Here is a 19,324-nt window from a genome sequence, read left to right as displayed (position 1 = left end):
TCTTTGAGATAGTTATTTTATTCTTTAATTTACATGAATTATACAGTTCAAGTTGGCAAACATGTGGATTGGGACCCCTGAAATACTCTATACAGGTTCACCAAAAAAACAGGAAACTCCTGTGACTATTGTTTCATACCAGTTTTACTATAATGAATGATGACATTTCTCTTAGCATTTCGGTCAAAACCAACCAGTTCACCCGCTTAGGAGGAAAGATAGGTTTAGAAGAGCAATTAGAGCTCGTCGACGAAGGGAGTGGACCCCAGGTTGCCAACGGATGCCATGGTCTTCTTTCCGGACACAAACATCTTGGCAGCCTACGGATACAAAGCATGGATAAGCAATCATAACCGCAATTATTCAGTCCAGAAACACAATCAGAAGTGATTTATGTATACACATGTGCATCAACGAAACAAGAACCGATAAATAACCTAATGTTGATAACGTATATTATAATCAGGTCCATTTTACAGATATTTTTGATTGTATATATTCTTTTTTTTTTATCTCGTTTTTCCTGCATTTCTTGTGCTCTTTTGTATTTATTTTCTGTATAGCACTAATACACCATGATCCAATCCTTGCATGTGAAAGTTGACCTGCCAATAAAACTGGGATTCTGATAATGTGTCGTTGAAGAAAAAAAATCAACACTACTTCCACTATGACGGCGTAGGATGCAAACAAGCGTGATCTTACATTGGCCACGTCGGTGAGGGAGACGTTGTCGATGTTCTTGGTGGCGGCGTCTGTGGACAGGTAGGCCCCGCTGGCCAGAGCCTGGGAGCCAAGGGCCTCCAGGAAGCCCTCAGAGGTCTCCAGAGACATCAGCTGCTGGCTCTTCAGCTGGGTCCTGGATCAACACACAGACATGGGTCAGGCCAGGGCAAGAGCCACACAATAGACCGCCGCACCACAGGGACTCTGTGGAGGCCAGCTATGGGGTGCAACGAGTGCCCTGGTTTGCAGTCCTCCAGAGAAATGTTGAAATAAGATTAATTTTAAATGGTTGGCTAGGATGATGTGGTTGAAAAAAAAAAAGAGAATACTCATGTTATGATGGCATGTATGTAATAATTGCAAATAACCCAACTCAAATGTTGAACTCTGGTTGAACATCAATACATTAACCTTTGGATCGTGTAATCGTACATAGTTTCCCCAAACTGGTGATGACATTACATTTTCTTGCAAACCGATACAGTTCGAATGCGCGGGCATGTTTGAAGAGGGGATTCTGTCAAATGGGGCAATTACAATGGTAGCGGAGCATGAATATACAAACGATAGACCGATTGAACATGAAGACATTACGCAAGTTACACATATTTACAGTGTTACTAGCTGCCTTTCGTGTTTCTCCGGAACACAGTTCTGGAACACTACATAATACACAGGGACACACCTGGCATTGATCCTCTGAGATTACATTTGTTCTTACTTTTAATACTCCACTAATACCGAGGCACCACCCCAACACCGGTAATCACACATAAAATATGTTTTTTTGTTGGGACTGTATCTCCATGTGTGTGCGTGTCCCTTACTTGGCCCGGGTGAGGTCGGCCGCGGTGACGTCGCCGTCGGCAACCGCCTTGACCTGGGCCACGGCGGCCCTGATCACCTGGAGGGATGATGGGAAGGACAGAGGTTATTTTTATGTTTGTTTTTAAATAAAGGTCAATTTCTGATGGCTCATATGGTCAATTATTCCCGTTCACAGACCAAGTGGGAGATCTTCCCCATACCCCGTCACCAATATTACCATTAGAAATGTGTTTTCTATAGCAGCCTTTCTGAATCATGTCGAAGTACTTACATCCCCAGCGGCTGCACCCTGGCAGACTGTGCTGACCCCAAAGAGACCAGAGTCGGAGTAGCTGCTGTTGAACGCAGAGGCCTGTAGAAGATAAATAAACAGGAGTTTATTAGCCGACCTAGCTGTCAACAGGCTATTGAAGTAAAATAACAAATATGGTGGGATGAACACACTTGAATCAACAAGTGTTCCTCTAGTTTGGATTACAAACTTTAAAATAAATGGAAAGTAAAGAAGGACATTTAGCGAAACAGCCATCCGTTTGCACCCACCTCAAAGGGCAAGCTGGTGGCCTTGTTGATTCCCTGGACCAGTTTGTTGGTGGTGTTGGAGCCCCTCTTGATGTGGGGGGCAGCCCCCAGGACGTGCTGTAGCACGCTGAAGGCCAGGGCGTCAGGGGAGCCCGCCGCCACAGACTCACTCACCACGGCACAGTGGACCATGCTGCCCCTGGCCTGCTGCCGCATTTCACCTTCATGCCACAGGGGGGAGACAAAAACAAATGAACACAAATTCAAGGATTTCTTCAAAAAGAAATGTAGCATTTATCACAAATATGTTGATATATCTATATACATCATGTGTTTTTGTGTGCATTTTATCTCGTTTATTTATCTGTGTGTTGATGGTTGTTGGATGTGGGTGTTTGCAAGAAGTACAGGACAGTAACAGGAGCTTGCTGGACGTGAGCCGTTCTGCAGGTCTCACCTCCGCGGTACTGGGCCTGACCACCGCTTGCCCCGGCCCCACTGCGGATGTTGAGGAACTGCTCTCCCACCTGCTTCAGAACAGAGTGCTCCACACCTGAAAGGGAAAGGGACGTTTAATCAACACCCATGTGTTTATGCCAATCACAAGTCGGTTTTGTGGTAATTATAAAGCCTGAAACACTTGACATCATTAAAACATCTATTGGTGATTAAAAAAATGCACCCCAGGACTTATTTTTTTAAATTACAGTGTAATATCGTTAATTGCAATTGGAAACTCTGCTGGGAGAGCTAGCCTGACAATGCCACATTTTCTGTACACTTGTTTTTTTGTCCTTGTCCGAGTGAATTATGTCCATATTGTCAGTGTTATCAGATCATGTGTGTGTGACTGCTATTGACTATGTATGTACTTTCATTAAGTATACGCAATTTATTTGTACAGTGTCCTCTGGTACCTTGAAAGGTGCTTTGTAATTATTATTATTTAATCTAGCCAGAGCATTTCAGAACAAAGTTGGCCGTTTTTAGCATCTGGATTTCAATCTCGTACACCTGTAATTCAGTCCCAAAAGTCCCAAACCGATATAAAAACCTGCGAAGTCCAAATGCCTTCTGGATTTACGAGGCTTCTGTTCTGGCAAAGTGTGGCTCCTCAAATTACCAAAATACTGGTTTCTCACCAAAGAAACACTGCACAAATCGAATATGCAGGGAACCCCTGTACCTCAGAACCCCTGTTTGCCATATGGCACACTAATATCCGATACTTGGTTGTTGATGCTACAGCAATCTGAAGTCATACTCTCCTTTTAAACCCCTTGTAACCACTGCATTAAGGTCCCCATGTGACGTACTCACGCCAACAGAAAGAGTTTAGCCACACAAAGTGGAATGCTACACAAAACGTTATGGAGCATTATACATCACCAATGGACATATCTTAACTATGTCAAAGTGTTTCAGCCTCAATTATTCCTTCCAACCATACCGTTAGCGATCGATCACGGAATTCAAACCATTATATGGACACCCAATATATTCCTAGAATTTAGTAGAAGGACCATCATTGTTTGTGTGAAACCCATAAAGTCTACCTTCCTTGTAAATACCCCAATAACATTCAGTGCGCCACAGAAAACGGTTAACTGTCAGGTAGTGATTCTTACCAAGTCCCACAAGAGCCATCCTGGCGCTTGTGAAATTGTTCTGGACAAACTGGTGAAGCTGTGGAGGAGGCAAAAGAAGAGAGGTTGGACGTTTCCTTCCATGGCAGACAACTTACATCCTTGTAATATGACTGAAGGGGAAGTCTCCAGGTTCCTAACCACTAGAATAGAAAAGGCTCTCACGTGTTCGGACTGAATGTGGCCGACCATGAATTCTGGACAATAGAGGGAGTTGGACAGGGCATTCTTGTAGGCCGCTTGGTGCAAAAGTTCAACCAAACCTGGGAGGGGGAAGAGAGCGGGAGAGAGAGTGGGAGAGATTCATTCAGTAAAAACAATCGCAGACCTCCCAGATTCCCTGTGGTTTCTCACGTACATGTAAAGCATTCAACATTTTTGTACCATCCGTTAAACTATAAATATTTTGTTTAAAAGAAAAGACCGGACACAGACATTGACATAGAATAACTCCATTATTTCCTATATGGATAAGGAAATTCCATTGCAAAAAATGGGCTTATATACACACTCGGTTTTGTTTTTCTTTATTATTTTTAGAAACCTGCTCATTCAGCATTTTTGCTCTTGCTCCATTATTGATTGTAGGCCTTTTTGCTTCCCTCACTTGTAAGTCACTTCGGTAAATACACATTCAGACGCTGAGGAAAGGCTTTGGTTTGTTACTCTCACGTAACAGCCTGATCGGCTTTGAACCGCTAGCCTTCATCAAGTGGAGGGGTACTGACCAACATGGCTGCTGTCTGCAGCATCATCAACGTCCCTCCTCACATTGGGCGTGAGTGCCGACACCTCCCAGGGGCGGAACTCCTGCGCCGTGGTCACGTTGATCAGGTACTCCATCACCGTATCCCTGGAGGTATCGGGAAGAACCCACGGGCGGAGGAAGGGAAGGAAAAACACGATTGAATGATTAGGAATTGGTAATCGGACCTCTGCTGTAGGATCATTGAATAACCTGCCCCCTGTCTAGTTTGACTTGCTGATGTCAATGACGTCGCCAGGTATAAAAGATATAATGCATATGTAATGCTCGTCTAGACCAGGGGTTCTCCACCTTTTCAGGGCGTATCCCCAATAAAAAAAGTGTATAATTACCTTGTGTGCATCTCCAGCGAAGTTTTTTAAATTGTTCCAATTTTAAGAGATTTGGCCGAGTAGCAGCAACCAAAATTTTTACAATTTACGAGGCATGCGACTGGTGTGCAAGTTTACTGGTCGGCTGAACCCGTGTCGTAAAGGATGGAGAAGCTATGCCCACTAAAATGGAAACATTCCATCATAAATACTGTCTGGATTGCCTTTTACCTTTATACACGGCACTCGTCAATAATCAGTTTTGCAAGTCCAAAAATATTTCTTTCTAATTTTCTGTTTTGCGACAAGCAAAACAGAAACCTGGCCTGAAGCGGTGCACAATAGTTACAGTCATGGTTCTGTTGATTCTGGAAAAACAAGATTTGAGCATTTCTCGTTATTTACCAGGTGTCGTACATGTATTGTACATCACATGGTAAATGACAGGAACAAATGGTCATAGGCCTTAGGATGAGAGTGTGTAGGGGAAAAGGTGCCATTAGACTCACACGTCATCCCTCAAGCAGTCCACAGAGTAAGCCATGTTCTCCCGGGTTGAGGTCACGCTGAAGGTAGAAAACACACAAATGAATGAGAACACTGTTCAGGACTCTGTGTTATCATCTATTTTAGACAAATAGTCTATTTTAACATGCAGATTTATTTCTAGGGTCTCAGGCCACTGACCTCAGATGACCTCCGACTGCCTCGATGCCACGGCAGATCTTGAAGGCCGAAGCTCCTTTGGTGGTCTGGAAGAGCAAATGCATTTGAACATCAGCTTCACTCAGGTCTACTATAATAAAACACACCTGACATGGGTCACTTGAAGCTAGAATAATGAACGCATTCGCAAATAAGTGAGCTTCAGTAAGGGGACGGCATCTCTTGAGGATTTATTCTGTCATTTAATGAGCATGCAGTGGTTAGCTTTGCATCATGTGGGGCCAAAGTGGCTGGCTCATTAACCAGGCACGCCTTCCATGCATGCAGATTATGGCAGCGCCCTACCAGGTTAGAAGCCAATCGGAGGATGTGGGTGACCCCCACGTTGTCGTGGCTCTCATGGCGGCAGCCGGCCTTGACGAACACGCCGATCTTGGAGACCGGGGAATAGTTCTCCAGGGAGGCGATCACCAGTCCACTGGGGAGCTTGGTCACCTGGCCGGGACGGAAGATGAGAAGTTGATTACTGTTAGCAATGGACGGGTTCAAACTCATTGAAAGGAAAACTAAAGACGTGAGTCCAAGTAGCCATGTCCAGTTATTGTGCCAAGAAAGGCTGTCTGAATCTGGATAGGAGAAAGTTGACAAATTCAAACTATCATTTGGATTTATATGTCAACTGTTGCAAGTAATCTTAATGTTTAGCTGACAACAATACAAAAGTTGACCCATCGATTGAGTACTGGCAGCTATTGTTGGTGTCATAAGCAATATGACTCTTTGGGATAATAATTGTAATGTTTGTAGAATACGCCTGTAGGGCTGTCTGGTAAACTCAAAGTTAAAGGATGCACACAGACCCCAACCCTGCCTTCCTCTGTACTCCCTCCCATACATGGCTATCCTGGTAGGAGTAGCCCCCCCAGGAGAGAGTATGAGAGGTGCAGGGGCTCTAGTTAGGGACGGGTGAGTGCTGTTGGTCAAACAGAACCATCTTTGAGGAAGAGAATTGACAACACACTGACCTGGACTTCCTGTGGTTGGAAAGAAACGTGTTCTGCGGCCTCCAACTTGCGTGCAGCCTGTGCTGCATACAGCCTCGTCTGAAAATCCAAGCAAAGAATAGTATTACAGGTAGTAAATCACACAAAAACCTTGCATTGGTGAATGGTCCCAACGTCCCCCTAGGTACGGAGGAAAGGATATCTGTCGTTTTAATTGACTGAGGTTAAAAATACCGATGTTGACTTGGTTATAACACCACATTCAACAATACGTATAATGAGATTCTATGAAGAGAGATATTTTAGGCCATGCATTCACAACTAGATTTCTGTCTGAAAATATTCATAACCATTAGATATTTTATTTATTGGTTTATTTCAGGATGATAATACAGTATCTGACCGCACACATACGTGTACATACGAGTATCACCTTTATGTTTCATAATGATGACAGAGAGACCACTTCAGTTATTTGCGGAGAACCCTTTGGAGCCCCAGTTTCGTTCTACTCTCAAGTATTGTGTCCTTAAGTCCACACTGGTTGGTTTCGTCTTGTGCATTTTTTAAATGTTAGTTATACACTTGACCCTAGATCTAGGGTGAGTGGCAGTGTTGATTACTTCCTCCCTTGTCTTGACATCTGAACGACAGACAGAGGTCCTTTGACTTTTTACAAAACCCGATGACGCCAACAGTGATTAACAATTGGATTATCATCTCCCGATGAATCATGTATTCCTATGCACTACATTTAAACAATATCCTTACCGAGAGCTGGCTTATTCCCCGAATCCCCTTCATGATACTCCTCTCTCCTTCAGCCTTGGCGATAATAGAATATGGCCGCTAAGGAGATGTCCTACCCAGAAGGCCTAGCGCGTGGAAATGTCTTCTTCATTTTTCAATATAAGTTAAATGGATTTCGTCCGCCCTCTGTTGACGAGGAGAATTATATATAAAAAAAAAAAAGTGCGGCTGCAACAACACTCCTCCTAATAAATGATTAATTACCAAATGGTGATGTTCCTGGTAAAAATAAATAAATAAACCCTTACTGGGATATCAAATGTCGAAGGGAAAAAAATTATACGATAAATGATACGTGTGTTTAACCGGAAGTGTACGCAGAGTATACTTCCTGTCCAACGTTCTTCGAGCGAAGTTTACGCATGTCTCTCGCACACACGTGTATCCAACGCACTACGGCATAGTTGACTGCAACATCTTCCAAGAGACCGTAGCCTTAAAACGACAGATTAGCCACTTTTCATAACATTTTGCTGTGTTTTCCTTTTACACTCGAGGAAAGGCAAATAGTCCTCCGTGAAGCACTTCGCCGAGGGGACCGGAACATTTAAAAAACGATTCCACCATGGTGAGTTATGGCCTAGCGAGCTAACCATGATGGCGAACTGCTTAAAGTTAACACAGCGCAAACTACCGATTATATTCTGATGCGAGTTCTCGGTGATGATGTTGATAATAGTACATCGTTATCTGATGCCTTTATTTGTTGTTTGTTGGTAGACTGAAGCTGAAGTGAACCCAAAGGCCTACCCACTGGCCGACGCGAACATGACTAAAACCATCCTGGACCTCGTGCAGCAGGCTTCCAGCTACAAACAGTTGAGGAAGGGGGCCAACGAAGGTAATTTTCTATTTAAATTTCTTCAAAAAACGATTGTGTTCTTCTGTCCGTACACGCATGTTGCACGCTTTATTTACACGTTTCCTGGCCAAACCATTCAAGTCTGGTCGCTCTTGCCGCATCTCAGCGCCGCTCTGTATTTCAAATTGAGTCCTACAACATGTGTCTATTACGCTTAGGCCTTTTTAAACATGCTTATTTTTCACAAAACGTTGCACTCTACATGTGATATGGAAGTGGAGTGGGAACAAACTGATCTAAATTCCCACGCATTTTTTATACTTTTAACATACAGCCGAAGTAATGGAATGCGTTAAACGTCTGTTCGACAAGTGTTTACGCTAACGCTACAAAATATCTTTCCCTTTCCTCATATCTACTTTATCTCTCCTCCAGCAACCAAAACCCTGAACAGGGGCATCTCAGAGTTCATTGTGATGGCCGCTGATGCTGAACCACTGGAGATCATTCTTCACCTGCCGCTGCTCTGCGAAGACAAGAATGTCCCATACGTGTTTGTGCGCTCCAAGCAGGCCTTGGGCCGCGCGTGTGGGGTGTCTCGTCCCGTCATTGCCACCTCTGTCACCATAAAGGAGGGATCTCAGCTGAAGCCCCAAATTCAGTCGGTGCAGCTATCCATTGAGAGACTGCTTGTGTAAATCTTTTTTAGGACACACAAAGGATGGGAAAAGCTACGCCATAGTATTCAATGTATTTTTGTTTTATATTATGTAAGATATTTGGGTAGGCCTTGAAATTCCCTCTTTTTCTTTTTTGTGTGTGACCAAATACTGTAATGATATACAGTCATCGGTTATTCATATTTTGTAATAAAACATTTTGTTTTTGGAGTGCTGTGTTAGTGTGTGTGTACAATTATATTTATACTGTGTTAAGTGGGGACATGCATTTCTTTCTTATTAACAATTATTTAAAATATCTTAACGGTGACATACGAGGGAGATGGGCTGCAGCCTCTCCCTGGTCAACTCTGGCTGACTACTAACTAGAGATGCCTCAATTTCCGAAATGTCTGGTAAAGACCAAGTGGTTATGTAGAGACTCATTCTTTGGGCATGAAACACCAAATCAGGCAAACCAACGTAGTCAATTAATTACTTCACCGATGTTGAGCGACGTACGACCACCATGTAAAGTTCAAATCTGCATGCAATTCTTACGGGTAGGCCTACTTATCATATTCCCCTAGTTTAAATTGTAAATCAATACAAATATTTGATCGATTTTGAAATATATGATCTCGAACGAAATGAAATCACGTCCGCTATAACTACAGTATGCATTTTGTTTTAGATCTTATATTTCGGAGTGGGAAATATAGCAGGAAAAAAAAATCGAAGTACCAATGCAATCCAACTTGAATAACGGGTTTATCCCAGTCATTAGTTGAAAGCCGTGCATACTACGTTTTCAGTTTTTTTACAGGATGTACGCCTACTCCCGGCAGAGCCAGCTAAAAGTTAGACATTCAATCCCTGACTCAACTCTCATACCGACTTTGGCGTTGTGTATCTGACCTCATTCCCGTGCGGATATGGATAGTCCACCGATTGTCATATCGAGAGATGAAGTAAAACGTGTCTTGCGTTACATAGATCTTATTCCAAGGTTGGAGTCAGCGCTGGCAATATTCTCCAGAAAGAATAGTTTGGAGATAATTCAACCTCTACGGAGCGTGATCCCCTTGAGCAAATACAATGGGTAGGTTATATGTCTACACACTGGGTCATCTGTGTAGCATGTGGTTCAACACCGCGTTTGTTTTATTGTATTAGGTTAAATCATGCTTTATTTATGACATATGTTCTCATTGTGAATAACGATCAGATTCCTGGGACTTATGCCTACGTACATGGAACAAGAAGGAATCCTGAGCACTAAGATGGTGTGTTTTTACAAGAGAGAAGATGGTTCAACTCTGCCGTCCACACAAGCCACTGTGCTCTTGTTTGATCCAGAGTATGGAAATGTCAAAGCTGTAAGTAGGCATATGTCCGCACTGCCAACATAACAACTCCCCAACAACTGCTGAGTCAGCAGCATTCTGATACACGGACAAAGGTCTTTAATTTAACCGTTTTACGGTCCAAGGCAGATTGAATAGGCAGTTTAAAGGGTTTATTTCCTCAGAAACATTTTATTTCAGCTGTTTATTGCAAAATAATTATTTAATAGCATTACATTTTAATATCTAATTACCTTTGAGGGCCCTTACGGTTCCTCTCTGGGGGAATCTCGATACCGTTATGGGAACCTTCAACCAATTCTGGGAATCTCTGGCAGAGGACTTAGGCCTACTAGATAGTTGGCCTACTACTAATTTTTTAGTAGCGAATCCTGTGACTTTATTTTGGTGATGTTGTGGGCCCTAACCCAATCCAGACCACATTGATTTAATGATACAAAGTATTCTGGATCGGATACTCTCCCAATAACAAATACTTTCGATCGGAAATTGATTTTGGCTGCAGTAGAAAAAGTTACAAAGTGCAGGTAAAGGTTCATTGATAGCATTGTAATTGTGCTTACAAATACAATTATGCCGTTGAAGATAATAGATGGAGAAGTCATCACCGCTATGAGAACCGCAGCAGCATCGGCCATTTCTGCCAAGGTAAAAGGCCTACCTTTCTCTTTGATCATGACATAGGCCTACTCTTAACTATAACTTTCATACTGTCAATAATATTACGATTTAAAAAGGTTTCAAGTTGATCAAGACTCTTTGCAAAAAAACATTGCTTCATACTCGTTATCAATTATTCCCCCTGTAATCAGTTAACGTTTTTTCCATGTTTGACACATCTTGGGGCTTGTAGTGGTTGATGCCTGCCCAGGCTGAAGTGTTGGCCATCCTTGGAACAGGGAATGAGGCCCTCAGCCACTACAATGTCTTCACAGAAATATTCACTTTTAAAGAGGTAGGCTACAGTTGTGTCAACTAGTCAGCCAAAACTGTGTTACAGCCGTCTAAATCTCTGGTCCGAAAAGTATGGTTGTTGATTTTTAGGCCCAATCCCATTTCTACCCCTTACCCTTACCCCTCCCTTGTTTTGAAGGGGGAGGGGTAGAAATGGGGTTGGGCCTTAGGCCCAATCCCTTACGCCGTTCCCCTTCCCCCTTCAAAACAAGGGGGAGGGGGAAGGGGTAAGGGGTAGAAATGGGATTGGGCCTTAATGTCTGCAACCTTGTGTAAGATGCCTGTCCCCTGCATGCTTTGTAAGGACCTGTATTTAAATTCACTGTAGTTTGCCATTGAAGAAAGTGTCTCCTTAATCACTAAATACTAAGTAGTGTGCGACGAAAGGTGCAGTGTTTGAGGGTTGATGCAGCATTCAGGTTTGACTGAGCCATGCACCAAGGGGTTCCCGGTTACGTTGTGTCCTCCATAGGTGCGTGTGTGGAGCAGAACGAGGGAGAGGGCGGAGGCTTTCAGCCGATCTGTGGCTGGTCCTGTGAAAGTTTGTGTCACGGTGGAGGAGGCTGTAAAAGATGCAGACGCTATAGTGACCGTTACCAGGGCAACCCAACCCATTTTGTTTGGAAAATGGATCAAACCGGGAGCCCATGTGGCAGGTAAAAAAACAAACATAAACAGAATTATGAACATCTAAACACCTGCATAGATCAATTCACATTCCTCTTTGCGGTTGCCCCTGGGTGTTTGTGTGTGTGGAGCAGCGGTAGGGGCGTGCAGGCCAGATTGGCGTGAATTGGACGACGAGTTGATGAGGGAGGCTGTGGTGTATGTGGACAGCCGGGAAGGTGCCACAACCGAGTCAGGAGATGTCATCCTGTCTGGGGTAGGTAGTCCAGTTCAGTAGGTTGTCATGTAGTAAGCTTGATAGCAATGTTATTTCTTTTGATTCTCTGGTGGTGATATGAGCATTTGAATATTTATATTTGTTAATAGTAAACAGTAATTACCGGTAAAACTTACGAGATTTCAATATTTAAGTGTGTTTTCATATCAACAAACACATCTTTGCTAGGGATTGGTAAGCAAAAAGAAAATCGAACAAATATATTGTTACAGAATGTTTATATTTACAATAACATTACATATCGTTTCAGCAAATGCAAATCTTAATGTTGTACCGTGAGGTCCCTGCCAAGTGTCCATTTCTATTACTTTACCTTTCTAATTCGTGCATATTTTAGGCCACAGTTTTTGCAGAGCTTGGGGAGGTTCTGAATGAAACGAGACCAGCCCTCAGAGAAAAGACCACAGTATTCAAATCACTTGGTGAGTCTTCAATTGCAGCCCTAGAGACATCTCTCGACAGAAAAATATAACCCTTCCAGAGGCTTACTTACTGTGCAAGAGTTCAACATGAGCCTCGGTAACTGATTAGTAAAATGGTGTGGGAAAAAAAAAAACACCAAAGTCCAAAAGAAGTTACCTAACATAGCAAAGCATTTACCATGCAGTGTTCCGTGTGTTTTAAATTACTTTGGAAACATTCACGCTTTATTTTGTGCTCTAGGTTTGGGAATTGAGGATGCCGTTTCTGCCAAGCTTGTATTGGAGCGGTGGGAGGCCACAGAATAAATACAGGACTCTGCAAAGAAGGAATGGTTGCCATGGATATTGTATTTGGTGCCTTTTTTTTTTTTTAACTCCAGCTACATAAAAAATATGATTGTCTCCGAGAACTTAACTTAAACATGCATCTAAATAGCCCTATTGTTTTGAACAGGTCATATCAGTTGTAGACATATACAAGGGACAATTTTAAATGAATTTATTTGCTTTTTTAAAAATTCTGCTACATTGTCAAAAATAAACACACATTTAGCAAGATAAAAGTGTGTGCTTTCATTTTTCAGATGGAACACTGCTAGAATTAATGAGTTAAATCGCCTCCTCTAATGCAACTGTGCCCTTTGAACAATGCTCATTTAAAAAGAATAGAAAAAGCAGATCTATTAAAAAGTCCTGAAATTATCATTGGAAGTATGCAACAGAACAAAGACTCTCGAACGTGAACTTACAATACGGTTATATACCCGGCGATGGAATGGCCAAGGTCAACATGCCTTCTGCCACACAACACCTCTACAGAGATGGCGACGGTACTATGGCTAGAAGGTAAATCCAGTTACAAAACATATGGAGGCTATACTGAATAGTGTTACGCGTTAACGTTATATGACACGGTAGCGTCAGGATGTCGTGTACGACTCAAAAGTATGTTCAGCCAATGAGGAGCCTTCAACCTCTCTCTCTTGACTCGTTAATAAGCACTACAGAAGACTTCATTGTGCCCACACGCGCGCGCACACACTTGCGCCCTCTCTCTCTCTCTTCAATCCGAAACACTGTTGGTACTGTTTCAGTGCAAAAAAATACCGAGACGGGAGCAATCGGCACAGGGATAGTCAAGTCACTGGTACTTGTATACTTCTACATACAACGCGAGAGAGAGCCGTCACCTATTGGTTTTCTAGCATACAAAAGGGAAATGGTTGGCCTGGTTGCAGCGTGTGGATGACAGCCGTGCACTGCGACGATAAGCACGGTTTGATTTGTTAATCAACAGGGGATGTCGGAGGGTGATCTGTACTGATCCCAACTGCTACCACCGTTGTTCTCTAGTGTTACAGTCAATTAGAGTTCATTAGCCGTTTCCTCACATACACAGTTCAGTCGTTTCTTCTCCCCCCTCCCCCCCCCGGATGTTGAGGTAAAACACAGGAGATGAAACATAACCGTTCACTTTGGCAAAGCCTCATATGTAGCAGATTAAATGTAAACAAAAATGGGTTCTCCAGTGGAAGCAAAAAAAGAAAAACAGCCAACTACTGATGTGAGAAAAAGAAGGAATTAGTGTCATATTATTATTTTTTCAAATTAAATGAAAAAGTTAATAAAAAAAAGTGAGGGTTTCTTAGTGTTAGGGGAATAACAATGAATACATCTGATGGGGCTTGTTCTTTTAAGTGTTAACGCCAGGCAGCAATCAAGTAATTCGTCAGTTAACACAAACACCCCATTTTTGCGCTCTTGCCCCTTTGAAATAGTTAAGCTCAGACTGCAGCCAAATGTTTCACAAAAGGAGCCCTTTCCTGTTGCTGTGTTTACATCAGCATGCACTTCCTCCTCCTCCTCTTCTTCACGGGGGGCGGGCAAAGGACTGCCCGGATGGCCTCGTCGAAAACCGTCTTAAGGCCGCGCTGGGTCAGCGCTGAGCACTCCAGGTACTTCACCGCGCCTGGTGGGGAGGAAAGGAGTGACATGTGTTGAGGAGGAGAAAGGCTGGATCACAGTAAGACCATACGAAGTTAGACATTGGCAGGAACTCCTTGAAAACGCCATTTCTTTAACTTCCCAAGGCAAAATGTCGGATGTGGGATTGTTGTGTTTAATTGCTTTATTATGCAACTGTTGATTAGCCTAATCATCACCTTTATGATCCGCTTGCAATTAATCTAGGATAAATCAATCACATGAGAGTGGGCACTTTTATTGTTGTATATGCAAGGCTGCAATAACTAAAAAGGGAGTTACTTTTCGGGATAAAATAAATTGCTAAACAAACTAATTTCATGACATTTAGACCACTCCATATTGTTGAGCTCACCTATCTCCTTGGCCATGGCAAGGCCCTGAGGGTAGGTGATGGGGTTCAGCTTCTTCTCCTTCAGCTTCTCAATGGTGTCCTTGTCATCCCTCAGGTCGAGCTTGGTGCCCACCAGGATGATGGGCGTGTTGGGGCAGTGGTGTCGAACCTCTGGGTACCACTGGAAGAGAGGGGGTGTGGTCAGAGCTTGTAGCTAGGGGCGTTTCATGTGAACTGACCACACTTGACACCCAAGTGATTATTATTGGATTGTTAACAGGAATTAAACAGTTTTGCGATCACACAATCTGAAGACAAATCTAGGAGAGGATAATCGGTTTCTATGCAAGATAATGACCGCTCACCTTGGCTCTGACATTTTCAAAGGAGGCTGGACTCACTAGAGAAAAACAGATCAGGAACACATCCTGAAAAAAGGTAGATAGACATGACATTAATTAAAAGGGAAAAAGTTGATGATAAACTCAAATTGCAAAACTTTCCAATGCAAACCTTCAAATATATATAAAATATATTAAGCATCCATCCAGCGGGCTAGTACCAGCAACCCCATCATGACAAAAGAACCCATTCATTAGTTAAAACCACAATGTATGGTCTTCCAGAGTCATGTCCCGTTTCTGATGCAAGGCATTGCTTTAAGCACAGAGAACCTTGTGTTGAGAAAGTGAAAGACCACCACCAGCACTCTCACTTCTTGCTGCAGGACATAGTATATTAAGAACCCTTCACTACAGACCCCAAGAGCCTGCTTTCAGAAGGGATTCAGACCCTGATCAATGAAGAGCCAAACCAAGTCAATACAGTTCAGCAGTTTCACGCTGACATTGTTGAGCTGACACCCATCTATGGAAACAGTGCTCTGAAACCAGCTACTGTAATACGTGTAGATAAACATGTGCACTTCAGTGTACCGTTTGTGGGTAGGACAGTGGCCTGAGTCGATCATAGTCCTCTTGCCCAGCTGTGTCCCACAGTCCCAGATTCACCGGTTTCCCATCTACCATCACATTTGCAGAATAGTTGTCGAAGCTGAGGAAAGATGTAATATAAACATTTGTGGCAAAACGGGCAGTGAATCCAAATAGGTCTATTTAAACGTGGACATATGTCATATGATCACCAACATAGTAATCTATACCACTTTGTGACTTACTAAAATAAGACAATTTAGAGGGATTTAGTGTTCAAACAGTGTGTGAAGCTATAGTATTACGTTCTGTTATGAAGTACATTGTTCATTATAACGCCAATACTCACCGGCGGTATTAAAAATTATCAAAGTCGGAATGGGTTGTAACCATGGGTATAACACACCCCACCCCTTCCTTACACACTCAGCTTCAAACACTTTTTTAATCGCAGTGCTTGAATACAAGCTGAAACAGAGGGTTCACTTCCGACTATAAGTTTGACTTATGTTTACAAACAGTATCATAATGGCTAAGCCAGTGAACTCGGCCTGACGATGCAATTTATGATGACATGAATCTCACAAAATGTATAATTTTATAATAACATTTCTAGGGAACTCCTTGAGATGTTATTTAACTGCATAATGCCATGAATTCAAACATGGTTAAACTAATCTCAAACATTGTTTATAGAGTTGCAGTCTTTTGAATTATATAGCAGGTGTGCACTTAGAACACTAATGTAAAAAGACAAAGGAGGCTCCGGTCGATGAGTAAAAAGAGAGTTGTCTTGTGTTGCTACTTACACTGTGGGGATGTACTCCCCAGGGAAGGCATTGGTAGTGTAGCTGATGAGTAGGCATGTTTTACCAACAGCCCTGGAAGAAAACAAAATAAAAACAGTTAAATATAGTTTGCATTAAATATAAGTTCGAATGCTTGTCATTTTTAAGATGCCATGGAACTTAAAAATTATAGACAACCGTGCCCAGCACTATTGAACAATAACAACATACGGTATGAACAGGAATGCCAAAAATGAAGGGCGTCTATTTTTGGTCTGGCTACTTTCAATTTCTATTTAGGAGTCTAGCGCATAGTTTTTGGTTGCCTGATGGTATGCGGAAAAAAGGTGTCCTTTTTGTATTTACTCTGTAATCGGTGTCTCTGGATCATTACAAAAGTAATTCTGAAATAGCCAACAATTAAAACGTGAAATCAAGTGCTTTGTATGAACATTAACCTCTTAAAAATAGTAATTCAGGTGTAAACACTTGTTTACATAACAAACCAAACCAGAAGTGAAGTGATCTTGACTAAAATGAATTATCAATGTCAAGAATCGTCAATGAGTCAGCTCCGTACTTTGCTACTCTGCGGTCCTTCCCAACCATGGATCCCAGATGCTAGCAGGGAGCTAACACCGCCGCTAGCTTGCGCTAAGCACTTAGAATAAGCTGGTCTCGGACGCCAACAGTTGCTACTAGTAGGCGTAGCGGGTAATAACTAGCCATCCACGTAACAGTGATTCAAAAAGTGTAGAGGATAAATTGACTAAAGAGCGAACCAAAAGTTATCAAACTTAATGTACACAAAAAGGTCCACTTACCCGTCGCCCACGACCACACACTTGATGGCCTGCATTGGACAGATATTTCGCTAGCGAGCCAGCCAGCTGAAGTAGCCTCCCTCCCTAGTCGCTAAGCTAACGGTAGCTAAAGTAAACTCACTTTTTTTCTTACAGAGAAATAATTTATTTCCCTCCAAACACGAAACGCGCCTTACGCGACACTAAACTAGTGTTTTTAAAATGATGGGTTCCCGACACAAACTCCTCGACTAAAGCTTGGAGGAATTCCAAACTTGTGAAAACAGACGGCCACCACCCAAAGGAACACGGGAGCAACTACACTGAGCGACCGGAGCGGACGGGAAGCTGCGGCTCCTCAAGTCCACCACGACGCTCGTTTCCGCCCAGGAGCTTCACACCGGATTTATCATTAATTATTAACAGAACACGGCTTGTGCCGTGATTATTTGTGGTACATCGTCATTTGAAATTTGTAAATGTACAAATGTTTGTACTATATTGAGGGGAAAAACGATAACAGAACATAATAAAGTTAGGACGGAAGATTCCACAAAATGTAGCATTTGATCACTAGAGGGCAGCATCTCCTATTTTATATTTTTATTATCTGCGGCCGCAGATAATGGTTGGCAATACGAATTGATTAATTACATTTATTTGTAGCAAGTGTTGAATACAATTATGTAGTCTCTGTTACAATACAATTACACAACTAATCGATTAATAATATAAATACTTAGTAATAATACTTCATATAATAATACAAACTATTGCATTATTCTTTACAGTATTTGAGTAAGCTAAACCTTCGTGTCCTCTGGCATTTGTTTGACTATTCTTTCCACTCCTCATGCTGACCTAGTAATTGTCTGTATATGGCAGCCTCTCATATTTCTCAAAATAAATTCATAAATTTCTTCCGATCTGATGGCCTTGCTATTTATACGTCAGGGTATCTAAAGCAAAGAAACGCAACCTCTCGTTTGACATTTAGTTTCATACAATTATGATCGAAAGTTGGCAATGCAAATATAAATGTTAATATCTTCATGGACTGAAATGATGATGAAAGCATTGACGCACAAAGACATGAATACCTAGTTAAATGAGTAAAATAGTTGAAGAAAAAAAGTGTAGATTTACAGCGGTACTACTGAGGGGACTTAATTCAAAAAGATGAGGCTGGCATATAGTTCAAGATCAATATATGGTGGCGTACTATGATACCATTGATTGTCTTGGATATCGGCCATGATATATACCATTAGAGTATATCTATATTATAGATACACTGTACTATACTGTGAGAACATGTATTAGTAAGGCTTTATAATTGTAGAGTTAAATCCCATGCTATGCTTTTCTAACTGTGCTTTGATTGTACAGCTGCCCCACCGAATATTTGGCCTGCCATGGCGGCCTTTCCACCAAGCAAACCCACCCACCAAGCTCACATGCAAACATATGTACACATACAAACCCATGAAATTTTAACGCACGCACGCACGCTCGCGCGCACGCACACACACACACACACACACACACACACACACACACACACACACACACACACACACACACACACACACACACACACACACACACACACACACACACACACACACACACAGACACACACACACACACACACACACACACACACACACACACACACACACATACAAGGGCCTCTTTTCCAGCAATAAGTCAGTCTTTACAGCTGTGACAACACTTGTGAGCAATGCATCTTGTGTGCAATGCGTCCTGCGAATGTTGTCTTGGCACTCAAAATAAGTGTTTCCCTTTTTTTTGTACGCAGCATTAACTTTTTTCCAGCCACCCCCTAAGTTCATTTCTCTAAAAACAAACTGACTTAAGCACTCACAAGTACTGTGCAGTCTGCTAGCTCTTGGCTAGAGATGGAAGCAGCTCCATTGTTGACTCTCCACTGATGAAGTCCTTGCTGCTAAGCACAGGCTGCTACTGTGGCTTAACTGTGGCGATGCCTGGTTGGTAGAGAGACATTGTACTTGAACTAGAGCAACTACACTGATTTAGGGTTTCTCATTTCTGTCTGAGAGAGAGAGGATCAGT

General features: G+C 42.4%; 4 protein-coding genes across 4 annotated transcripts; 2 read left to right on the top strand and 2 right to left on the bottom strand.

Moving 5' to 3' along the window:
* Positions 1-2: 2 nt before the first annotated feature.
* Positions 3-7,390, bottom strand: LOC132446025 (cytochrome b-c1 complex subunit 2, mitochondrial). Its single transcript, XM_060036073.1, has 14 exons — positions 7,241-7,390; positions 6,491-6,568; positions 5,811-5,960; positions 5,487-5,551; positions 5,309-5,365; positions 4,451-4,575; positions 3,888-3,985; positions 3,705-3,762; positions 2,534-2,629; positions 2,098-2,297; positions 1,826-1,906; positions 1,554-1,630; positions 706-859; positions 3-320 (listed from the first exon to the last, which is right to left on the bottom strand). The coding sequence occupies exons 1-14, from the start codon at positions 7,271-7,273 to the stop codon at positions 237-239; spliced, it is 1,356 nt and encodes a 451-aa protein (XP_059892056.1). The 5' UTR covers positions 7,274-7,390; the 3' UTR covers positions 3-236.
* Positions 7,391-7,548: 158 nt separating this feature from the next.
* Positions 7,549-8,971, top strand: snu13b (SNU13 homolog, small nuclear ribonucleoprotein b (U4/U6.U5)). The gene is made up of 3 exons (XM_060036076.1): positions 7,549-7,847; positions 8,000-8,120; positions 8,517-8,971. Exons 1-3 carry the CDS (start codon positions 7,845-7,847, stop codon positions 8,777-8,779), a joined length of 387 nt encoding a protein of 128 aa, XP_059892059.1. The 5' UTR covers positions 7,549-7,844; the 3' UTR covers positions 8,780-8,971.
* A 614-nt stretch (positions 8,972-9,585) lies between these two features.
* crym (crystallin, mu) lies at positions 9,586-13,475 on the top strand. The gene is made up of 8 exons (XM_060036066.1): positions 9,586-9,842; positions 9,969-10,119; positions 10,693-10,755; positions 10,961-11,062; positions 11,534-11,717; positions 11,823-11,944; positions 12,303-12,387; positions 12,629-13,475. The coding sequence occupies exons 1-8, from the start codon at positions 9,676-9,678 to the stop codon at positions 12,691-12,693; spliced, it is 939 nt and encodes a 312-aa protein (XP_059892049.1). The 5' UTR covers positions 9,586-9,675; the 3' UTR covers positions 12,694-13,475.
* LOC132446018 (ras-related C3 botulinum toxin substrate 1) lies at positions 12,872-17,604 on the bottom strand. The gene is made up of 6 exons (XM_060036067.1): positions 17,249-17,604; positions 16,446-16,517; positions 15,640-15,757; positions 15,070-15,132; positions 14,726-14,885; positions 12,872-14,356 (listed from the first exon to the last, which is right to left on the bottom strand). The coding sequence occupies exons 1-6, from the start codon at positions 17,281-17,283 to the stop codon at positions 14,223-14,225; spliced, it is 582 nt and encodes a 193-aa protein (XP_059892050.1). The 5' UTR covers positions 17,284-17,604; the 3' UTR covers positions 12,872-14,222.
* Positions 17,605-19,324: the final 1,720 nt, after the last annotated feature.

Source organism: Gadus macrocephalus, chromosome 18 (assembly GCF_031168955.1).
Source record: "Gadus macrocephalus chromosome 18, ASM3116895v1".
In the NCBI taxonomy this organism is placed as follows: domain Eukaryota; kingdom Metazoa; phylum Chordata; class Actinopteri; order Gadiformes; family Gadidae; genus Gadus; species Gadus macrocephalus.
This window is presented reverse-complemented; position numbering and strand designations above follow the sequence as displayed.

Bases quoted from the DNA above. Each gene is read 5' to 3' on its own strand.
- LOC132446025 (XM_060036073.1), bottom strand. From the start codon at position 7,273: ATGAAGGGGATTCGGGGAATAAGCCAGCTCTCG. The intron at 5,366-5,486 runs GTCAGTGGCCTG...TTCTACCTTCAG, and splicing joins GCAGTCGGAGGTCATCTGAG to CGTGACCTCAACCCGGGAGA. The intron at 1,907-2,097 runs GTGGGTGCAAAC...TATCTTCTACAG, and splicing joins CCACCAGCTTGCCCTTTGAG to GCCTCTGCGTTCAACAGCAG.
- snu13b (XM_060036076.1), top strand. The intron at 8,121-8,516 runs GTAATTTTCTAT...TCTCTCCTCCAG, and splicing joins GAGGAAGGGGGCCAACGAAG to CAACCAAAACCCTGAACAGG.
- crym (XM_060036066.1), top strand. From the start codon at position 9,676: ATGGATAGTCCACCGATTGTCATATCGAGAGATGAAGTAAAACGTGTC. The intron at 11,718-11,822 runs GTAAAAAAACAA...TGTGTGGAGCAG, and splicing joins ACCGGGAGCCCATGTGGCAG to CGGTAGGGGCGTGCAGGCCA. The intron at 12,388-12,628 runs GTGAGTCTTCAA...TTTGTGCTCTAG, and splicing joins CACAGTATTCAAATCACTTG to GTTTGGGAATTGAGGATGCC.
- LOC132446018 (XM_060036067.1), bottom strand. From the start codon at position 17,283: ATGCAGGCCATCAAGTGTGTGGTCGTGGGCGACGG. The intron at 15,758-16,445 runs GTAAGTAGCAAC...ATCTTTCCTCAG, and splicing joins GGGGAGTACATCCCCACAGT to CTTCGACAACTATTCTGCAA. The intron at 14,357-14,725 runs GTGAGCTCAACA...CCTCCCCACCAG, and splicing joins TGCCATGGCCAAGGAGATAG to GCGCGGTGAAGTACCTGGAG.